Here is a 10,435-nt window from a genome sequence, read left to right as displayed (position 1 = left end):
GTAACACTTGATAACAGCCTAAGGTAGAAATCTAGATTGTGAAATAAAACGTGTTGTACAGTCAAAATGGCTGTCATATCTTTCTGAAAATAGAAAAAACTGATGCATTTGAGAACGAATTAAAAGGTAATGTAGTCTCAGCTGTCTATAAAATATAAAAGAAAATTTACAAGATATTTATATTAGGAGACTTCTTTTCCAAACAAGAACTTCAATAATGATGAAGCTGAAGCAATGAATTAAAGTTTGTGCCCAGTGTCAGGACTTGAACCCGGGTCTCCTGCTTACTAAATAGAGGCAGTATATGTTGCACTACACTGGCTACCAAAGCTACGCAGACTACTCTAGTCCATCTTTATCCTTGATACAAATCCCAGTAGACATCTCAGCCCATTTTTGTTCCCTTTCTAAACTTGCACATCTGCCTGGTACCTGGCAGAGGTACGAATTTAAATTCATAACTCCAGCCTACATCATTATTGTAGATAAAGGTGAGACTGAATATGTCTTAGGAATATCAGCTGTATATGATTAAGAACATCTTCAATTAACTTAGGCTAAATATTCAGACAAAATGTATTCTGGAACTGGTACAGAGAACTTTTTTCTCATTGTTTCAGTTACTTTCAAGTCAAAGGTAAAAGTTAATTTTTATTGCAGTGAACAAGTTAGAACATACTTCACGCATCCAGTGTACTTTTACCATTAAGTGAGCTTATTGTGATGTACCTTTCATAATACAAGTATGAAATTGTCAGGTTCTCACTTTTGAAGAAAGAAAAGGCAGCAGTAGTTTTCAAAACTTCAGTGAATGTACCAAATGAAGATGTGGGTTGATGATTTAATTTGTGAGTCACAAAGATAAATCTGTATTTACAAACCTTTTATGAATTCAGGAGACTGTTATATCCCAGTGCGCAAAGCAGACATAATTTTGTGTACATAACTATATGACATTATGTTACATGTTTGGTCTTCATATGATTGAAGAGATCAATTAAAACGAAGTTATTAAATAGGTCAAATCGAAGAAGATGATGTAAGATACACCATGTCCACTAGTGTGCAACCTACAAATGTGTTTCCATTTATTAATACTAAACAATGCACAAACAATAATAGTACATTATCAGTTCAGAAATGAACTATATTAGAAGCTGTGTAGTATATAGCATCTCTGAAATGAACATACTTGATTAGCCACTCATTACTTAATGCTTGGAATGAATTAGGTGTTGCAAACAGCAGTCAGGCACGTTATTTTGAGAATATGTTAAATTTAGATATAGTGGGAATTAGTGAAGTTTGGTGGCAGAAGCAAAAGGACTTCTGGTCAGGTGAATACAGGGTTATAAACACAAAATAAAATAAGGGTAATGCAGGTATAGGTTTAACAATGAATAAGGAAATAGGACTGTGGGTAAAACTTCTATCAACAGCATAGTGAATGCACTATTGTAGCCAAGATAGACACAAAGCCCACACCCACCACAGTAGTACAAGTTTATATGCCAACTATCTCCGCAGATGACGAAGAGATTGAGGAAATGTATGATGAGATAAAAGAAATTATTCAGGTAGTTAAGGGAAACGAAAATTTAATTGTGATTGGGGACAGGAAATAGTAGCAAAAATAAGAGAAGGAAAAATAGTAAGTGAATATGGACTGGGGCAAAGGAATGAAGGAGGAAGCCATCTGCTAGAAATTCTGCACAGAGCATAATTTAATCATCGCTAATAGTTGGTTTAACAATAATGAAAGAAGACTATACATGGAAGATGCAAGACACCTGGAGAACCCAGACGGTTTCAGTTTGATTATGCAATGGTGAGACAGAGATTTTGGAACAAGATTTGAAATTTTAAGACATTTTCAGGGACAGATGTGGACTCTGACCACAATTTATTGGTTGTGAACGTTAGATTAAAAATGAAGAAATAGCAAAACGGTAGGAAATTATGGAGGTGGGACCTGGATAAACTGAAAGAACCAGAGGTTATAGAGAGTTTCAGAGGGAGCATTAGGGTATGATTGACTAGAACAGGGGAAAGGAATGTAGTAGAAGACAAATGAGTAGGTTTAAGAGATGAAATAGTGAAGGCAGCACGGGATCAAATAGGTAAAAAGAGAAAGCCTAGTAGAAATCCTTCGATAACACAAGATGTATTGCGTTTGACTGATGAAAGGACAAAATATAAAAAATGAAGCAAGTGGAAGGGGATACAAACGCTTAAAAAATGAGATGGACAGGAAGTGCAAAATGGCTGAGCAGGAATGGCTAGAGGTCAAATGTAAGGATTTAGAAACATATTGCTCTAGGGGAAAGATAGATACTGCCCACAGGAAAATTAAGGAGGCCTTTGGGGACAAGAGAAGTGGCTGTATGAATATCAACAGCTCAGATGGAAAACCAGTCCTAAGCACAGAAGAGAAAACTGAAATGTAGAAAGAGTATATAGAGCGTATGTACAATGGAGATAACCTTGAAGGCAATATTATAGAGAGGGAAATGGATGCAGACGAAAATGAGATGTTATATATGGTACTGTGAGAAGAATTTGAGAGAGCAATGAAAGACATAAGTCAAAATAAGGGCCTCAGAACAGAAGACATTCCATTAATACTACTGATAGCCTTGAGAGAACCAGCCATGACAGAACTGTTCCATCTGGTGAGCAAGATCTATAAAACAGGCGACATACCCTCAGGCTTCAAAAAGAATATAATAATTCCAATTTCAAAGAAAGCTAGTGCTGACAGTTGTGAACATCACCGAAATATTAGTTTAAAATACTAACTAGTTTCAAAATACTAACACAATTTCTTCACAGAAGAATGGAAAAATTGGTAGAAGCCACCCTTTGGGAAGATCAGATTGGATTCTGAAGAAACGTAGGAATATGCTAGGCAATTCTGTTTGTCGACTGAGAGAAAACGTTTGGCAATATTGATTGGAATATGCTCTTTGCAATTCTGAGTGTAGCAAGGATAAAATACAGGGAGCAAAAGGCTATTTACAACTTGTACAGAAACCAGACTGCAGTTATAAGATACGAGGGGCAAGAAAGCAGTGGTTGAGATGGGAGTGAGACAGGTTTGTAACCTATCCCCTATGTTATTCAATTCGTTCATTGTGCAAGGAGTAAAGGAAACAATAGCAAAAACTGGAGCACGAATTAAAGTCCGGGAAGAAGAGAGGAAAGCTTTGAGGTTTGCCGCTGACACTGTAATTCTGTCAGAGACAGCAAAGGACTGGAAGAGCAGATGAACAGAAAGGACAGGGACTTGAGAAGATGATATGAGGTGAGCATCAATGGAATGTAGTCAAATTAAATCAGATGAAACTAATAAAATTAAATTAAGAAACGAGACAAAGTAATAGGTAAGTTTTCTTATTTGGGCAGCAAAATAACTGACAATGGCCGAAGTAGAGATGATATAAAATGCAGACTGTCAATAATAAGAAAAGCATTTCCAAAGAAGAGAGATTTGTTGTCGTAGAGAGAGACCAAGAGATTTATGCAGTAACCAGATTCAGAGGGATGTATGTTTCAGTAATTACTCAGAGACGAATAGTCTTGTTCAGGCTAGAGTAGCTTGGACAGCTGCATTATATCAATCTTTGGACTGAAGCCCACAACAACAACAACAACAACAAAAACAACAGCAACAAATGTTGTTCAGCTAAGAAGACAGGGTACATGCTATATGATTGAAAACAGAGAAGAAATATGGCACATTCGATGTAATGAAATAATTGAATATGTATCTCAAACGTTTCCAGACGTTTGGCAGAATGTCTCAAAAGTGTTTCCATATTGCGTTAAACAAAGTGAAGGACATTATTCACAGAAACGCAACGAAACTGGAATAATTTGCTCCAAATTCCCATTTTTCATGAGATTTTCATTTGAATGTAAGACTAATAATTGTGATTTTGTGAGAAATGTTCAAAATAATATGATGCTTTTCTCAAATCTGATCATCTGTAAATATTTCATTGCTGTAGACCAGAAATTCCTCGTTACAGGGTATAGTGATAGAGATTTTGCCCTTATAGAGAGGAACAAAATATTTTTTCACCAAGAAAACTCAATTCCAGTCATGAGCAACTGCAAGGACAACAGATTCCTTTTGTGCAAGATGGAACCAAAGGATTTCAGGCATCTTAGCACACTAGACCACAGGTTGCACAAAGGGTCGTTTCTGGCGAAACATTTCGTCTGATAACACTGCTTACACTAAGGGGATGGAAAAGGCATTTACACAGCAACCATGGATTCGTCAAAGCATTAAAAAGAAGCTGAGAGGTGCTGGGAAATGAAATCTGCCGCTAGATAAACTTACAGTTTTCCCTATCATCTGCAATTAAATTTTGCCAGTAAAAAGTGCCAACAAGAACGCCTTACTTGATACACGACAGTATACTACAGCTGAATAACGGAATTCCTGTGAGCAATTACCAAGTGAATAGTATGATTGCACGTCTGTCTGTCAAAACCCCCTTGATTAAAGACAGAAAATATAATGCTGACTGTATATGTTTAGTGTGATTGCAATAGGAACAGTGTTAAATTTTTCTGTGTCTTCTGTTGCTGTTTGTGCACATTTGTATTGCAGTAAACGTTGTGGATTTTGCCGTCTGCTGTTGTATTTTCTCAGAATAAGTTTTGTATTTCTGTAATAAGTAACACAGAAAAACCAAAGTGTTTCAGCAGCATGACGTTGTAACTGCTCGGATCCAAAGTTGCTAATGCAGGAAAAGAAATGATCATGTGACATTGTTGGCCAGGAGGCCCCTTTTGGGGATGTTCAGCTGCCGGGTTGCAAGTGTTATCGCAAGAGGCGCCACACTGGGTGACTTGCGTGTAGGTGGAGATGAGATTATGATGAGTACAACACAAGCGGAGAAAATCTCCAATCCGGCCGGGAATCGAACCTAGGCTCGCTGCATGGTAGGCAGAGACGTTACCACCTTTTTTTTTTCTTTTTACTTCTGTTCATTTTGTTTGGTATTGTTCGTTGCATGTGGCCTGGGCGGACGTTACATGACATCCTTTCAAGCTGATCGTTGATTTCTTCGCTAATTATTTTTATTTCTGAGGGCCACCAGCTCTTTGACCGAACATGCTGAAATACAGTGCTCGCACTTGGCTATGCAGGCAGACATTAATGCAGGAAAATAAAAAACACAGTGCTATTTTTTGAAAGATAACGTAAGTAATAACTGTTACCAAAATACGCAAAACAGCGTTTCACCTCATATACACTGCCTGAATCAAGAAAGCCGAAGTATGTAAGCATAAAACAGTTAAGCAAATATGTATGCAGAAAACATACACACACAGAAAGCTTTAGTTATATCAATAGCAAAATTCTATTTCCTCATGCATTGCTCGCTGGGTCATACGCTATTTTTTCGACAGTAGCTGAGCGGAAATAGTTATTGACGGTTTCGTGAGTGAAATTGTTAGTGTAGATAAGAAAAATTTACATATGCAGTATACAACTAACTCTCTCACTGGGTCTGCGATTGTTTACCTCTAGTTTTAAAATGAAAATAACTCTTAATACAATATTAACTTCGAATGTGACTTCATAAACCACATACAAAAAAGAAACATGAGCCACTAATCCACATAGTTTGCAGCCATAACGTTGAGTATTTCGCGTCGTAGTTCGTCATGGCCAGACGTCAAAATATCATTTATTTACTCGGTACTGGAAAGATAAATACAATTTCGATATGTCACAGTAGCTATATTTCGTACACAGCAAACAAAAGACACAAAACATAAACTGGCCAGGGACTACATTCTTAACTGTAAACTTTTCAAACTACACCTGGTAGTTTATTTATTTCGCAAGTATCTTGATAACTGTAGGCAATAACGAAAAGAAAACCAGGTCATTACCAAACTGTGATGTGTGATTATAAGGTTAGAGAAAATCTTTTTTTGCCAAATCTTTTCTTAAGAATAGAATGAGAAATTCTACATAGCGAAGAGCACCTACAAATGCCAAAACAGAGGTTTTTAATTTTTTACTTGAAAAGTAAAAGTTTTACTGAGAAACTGTTTACAGAGTTGGATGTAACTTCACTTCAGCTATATAAAACAACATTTGTAGGCACATCGGTTGACTTCAAATTAATAAAAACAGCAGTGTGCCACTTGGACATATCCACAAAGCGTCCCTTCATTGAACTTCTAGTGACGACAGATGGATGTGGATCAGACCACAAAGCATGACTGCCTCGCCACGCCATCGCCAATGTAAGGATGTAGAATCATGTATCACTAGCGGTAAGATAGATACTGCCTGCAAAGATTTGCTTAAGATGAGGTTTCCATCTGAGCGCTTGATATTCATACAGGCGGTTCTCTTTTCTCGAAAGGTCTCTTTAATTTTCCTGTAGGCAGTTACTATCTTACCGCTAGTGATACATGATTCTACATCCTTACATTGGCGATGGCGCGGCGAGGCAGTCTTGCTTTGTGGTCTGATCCACATCCATTTGTCGTCACTAGAAGTGCACTGAAGGGACGCTTGGTGGATATATCCAAGTTGAACACTGCTGTTTTTACTAATTTGAACTCAACCGATGTGCCTACAAATATTGTTTTGTATAGCTGAAGCGAAGTTACATCCAAAGGGAAAGCAGAAAGGGAAGGAGTATACAGGGAGTCTAGACAAGGACAATGTACTTGAGAGCCATATTATAGAAATGGAAGAGGCCATAGATGAAGACTTCAAGAAGAATACAATAATTCCAACCCCAAAGAACGCAGGTGCTCACAGGTGTGAAAATTACCCAGCTATCAGGTTAATAAGTCACTGTTGCAAAATACTAACACGAATTCTTTACAGACGGATGAAAAATTGGTAGAAGCCGACATCGGGGAAGATCAGTTTGGATTCTGTAGAAATGTTGCACGCAAAGCAGTACTGACCCTACGACTCATCTTACAAGATAGGTTATGGAAAGGCAAACCTACGTTTCTAGCATTTGTAGACTTAGAGAAAGCTTTTGACAATGTTGTCTGGAATACTCTCTTTCAAATTCTGATTGTGGCAGGGGTAAAATACAGGGAGCGAAAGGCTATTTGTAGTTTGTACAGAAAGTGGATGGCAGTTATAAGAGTTTAGGGGCACGAAAGGCAGGGTTGTAGCCTATCTCTGATGTTATTCAATATGTACATTGAGCAAGCAGTAAAGGAAACAGAAGAAAATTTTTGAGTAGGAATTAAAATCCATGGAGAAGTAATAAAAACTTTGAGGTTTGCCGACGACATTGTAATTCTGTCACAGACAGCAAAAGACCTGGAAAAGCAGTTAAACGGAATTTACAGTGTCGTGAAAGGAGGATATAAGATGAATATCAACAAAAGCAAAATAAGGATAATGGAATGTAGTCAAATTAAATCAGGTGGTGCTGAGAGAATTAGATTATGAAACGATACACTTAAAGTAATAACTGAGTTTTGCTAATTGGGAAGCAAAATAAACTGATGAGTGTCGAAGTAGGAGGGAAATAAAATATAGACTCGCTGTGGCTAGGAAAGCTTTTCTGAAGAAGAAAATTTTGTTAAGATCGAGTAAAGATTTAAAGGTCAGGAAGACATTTTGAAAAAAGTTTTTGTATGGGGTAGAGACATGTACGGAAGTGAACTGGTTTAGACAAGAAGAATACTGTAGGTGGCAGGGGAACGTACAGGGAGCGAAAAGCTATTTACAATTTGTACAGAGACCAGATGGCAGTTATAAGAGCCTAGAAGAATGTTAAAGATAACGTGAATAGATCACGTAACTAATGAGGGGCCGCCGAATAGAATTTGGAAAAGGTAGAATTTGTGGCACAACTTGACTAGAAGTAGGGATCGGTTGGTAGGACAAGTTCTGAGGCATTAAGGGATCACCGATTTAGTGTTAGAGGGAAGCGTAGGGGTAAAAATCTTAGAGGGACACCAAGAGATAAACACACTAAGCAGATTCAGAAGGATGTAGGTTGCAGTAGTTATTCGGAGATGAAGACGCTTGCACAGGATAGTGTGACACGGAGAGTTGCATCAAACCAGACTCTGGACTGATGGCCAAAACAACAACAATATCTCTGATTGTTTTGTAAACAACGCAATGGTGTAGCCCATTTGAATTGTATGGCGTTTGTGTACAAATAATTAGTGAAGGAACAATTTAATCATGTCTGTAGTCAACACTTAAGTGATAAAGCAAGAAGTAACTTTGGTAAAATGACCGCCTCTAAATTGCCAGGAACGGGCTTGGAAGATGTTGGTGTTCCAGGCCAGAGTTTCTTGCGCGACGCTCTTACCAGTTGCACCGACCCATTAAAAGCAATAGAGGAATTCCAGGTAAGCCTCTGTATAGCGAAGTATTGTTTGGTATTATCATATGCTGGAGGGAACCATTAAACACATGCATTGATCTGTGGCAATTAATGGAATTGGGATTACATTGTTATGCGCCTCTCTGGTACCACTTTTTGACCAACGTTCTTCGGTGGTACGCCACCGTAGTCATTTGGGAATTCAAGAAACGCACTCGCGTTGCCTGTATGAATAGACAGCGTGGCATTGGTGCCAAAATGATGGATTTTTGTGATTACGAAAAGAGTGAACCCATATACCATCAGTAATGTTATTGACAGTAGTAATCGTTTCTAGTACTGCAGGTAGCACTTAATTCGCTCATTAATGTGCCTTGATATTTATCTGTAAAGTACATATAAGGAAACTAAATGTTTATAATTTGTTGCTTCACGCTGTAATGCTTCGTTTTGAGTCTGTATGTAGTTACACTAAGATGGGCGTAAGTTATCCTTATCATATTCGGACATGTTTGTATAATTGTATAAACTGAACCGGTTAGATCTACAACAAGAAAAGTGCAAATATTCACATACTTACAGATCAGTAAAGCAGTATGGGTCCCAAAATTCGGTTTAGAAGAAAAGTTTTTCCTTTTTTGTTTATTCTGACATATAGTTTTCAGTTAATGCAGAACACCAGTTATACAAGATACTCAAAGATTGGAAAGTTTATTTGTTTATAAATATCGTGAAGTAACTGTTGAAAGATTGGACATGTCATGACAATTTTACTTCAAACATTCATATTCTGTTTCCATGATATGTGGTAGTATTATTATTAGGCTGAAATGCTGTGGAGGATGTCATGAGAGAGATAAATACTGATTTTTAACAGTCTTATATATTGGTTTCTTTCGTTGTGTACTTTACATCACATATTTTATGTTTTTCAGCTGGAAAATGGAATTTTGCTACCATCGCTACGTCCAATATTACCCTTATTGGATTTGCATGGCATGAGGAGATTGGATTTTCATCAGTCTGTTTTAGAGGTATGTTATTCAAAGACAGAGAAGTGACATATGGTTAGATGTGATTCCACCTGTCTGTTTTAACGTCTGACATTATCACGGTAGTAGTCACCCCTATTTCAAGCATATACAGTATGGGATCACGACATCACTCATTACACCCATGAATAAACATTTAACTCACGAAATATTTAACTCCAGCAGTAAAATTAAGCTAACAGGATAACCGTGGAAAGCAGAGGCTTTTTGGATGGAGTCAGACTAAATATACGACAATAAAAATAAAGACACTCTCCAAAAACAAATATTACCCCACAAATTAAACACAGAAAATTCTCGACATTCAACACAACCAAAACATGCAAAAATGAAAACCAATTGCATCATAAATTTCGCTCAAGTGAAGCTGTCAATACAAGTAACCCACATACAATTTAAAAACCTGGTACTTCAAATTTCACATTACCTATGTAGTTCATACAGTGTCATTGATTGTATAAACCCACACACAGCTCCAGAAACTGATATCACAAATTTGACTTGATCTATATGGCAGGTAAAACAAAGCCGGAGTACCAAAAAACACCACACGCAAATCATCAAATCTGTTGTCCACATCTTCGCTTGTGCTATCTATCTACTATGAAATCTACATTACAACAAACCAAAAGTCACTCACATATCAAAAATGTATCTTAACTGACGATGGTAAACCAATATCCATGATACCTACCACCTACAATCCAACACGATTACCAAACACTGACATGAAAAAACCAGAAATTTGTGAAAAGTCAAGTTGCAGACAGACACGACTAAAAGACACTCACATATAGCTTTTGGTGACAGCCTTTGTTAGCGCGCGCGCGCACACACACACACACACACACACACACACACACACACACAAAAAGCAAGTACACCTCACATGCTCACACTCTCTTTACTGACAAAGGCCGAAAGCTAAATGTGAGTGTCTTATATTCTTACCTGATGTTTCCGTTGTTTTATTAAATCCACATAAAAATAATAACCAACAACAGCCACTGACATGCAAATTGCGGCTGTGCAACA

The 10,435-nt window shown here is 37.5% G+C and overlaps 1 protein-coding gene across 1 annotated transcript in view; it reads left to right on the top strand.

Annotated features, from left to right (window-relative positions):
* Nucleotides 1-8,100: 8,100 nt before the first annotated feature.
* Nucleotides 8,101-10,435, top strand: part of LOC126195217 (negative elongation factor B) — a 121,107-nt gene continuing 118,772 nt past the window's right edge. The window contains exons 1-2 of the mRNA XM_049933740.1: nt 8,101-8,373; nt 9,284-9,382. Coding sequence (XP_049789697.1) covers nt 8,254-8,373; nt 9,284-9,382 — 219 coding nt within the window. The 5' untranslated portion in view covers nt 8,101-8,253. The remainder of the gene's footprint in view (nt 8,374-9,283; nt 9,383-10,435) is intronic.

This window comes from Schistocerca nitens, chromosome 1 (genome assembly GCF_023898315.1).
Source record: "Schistocerca nitens isolate TAMUIC-IGC-003100 chromosome 1, iqSchNite1.1, whole genome shotgun sequence".
Taxonomy (NCBI): Eukaryota; Metazoa; Arthropoda; class Insecta; order Orthoptera; family Acrididae; genus Schistocerca; species Schistocerca nitens.
The sequence above is the reverse complement of the archived record's forward strand: the minus strand, read 5'-3'. Positions and strand labels throughout refer to the sequence as shown.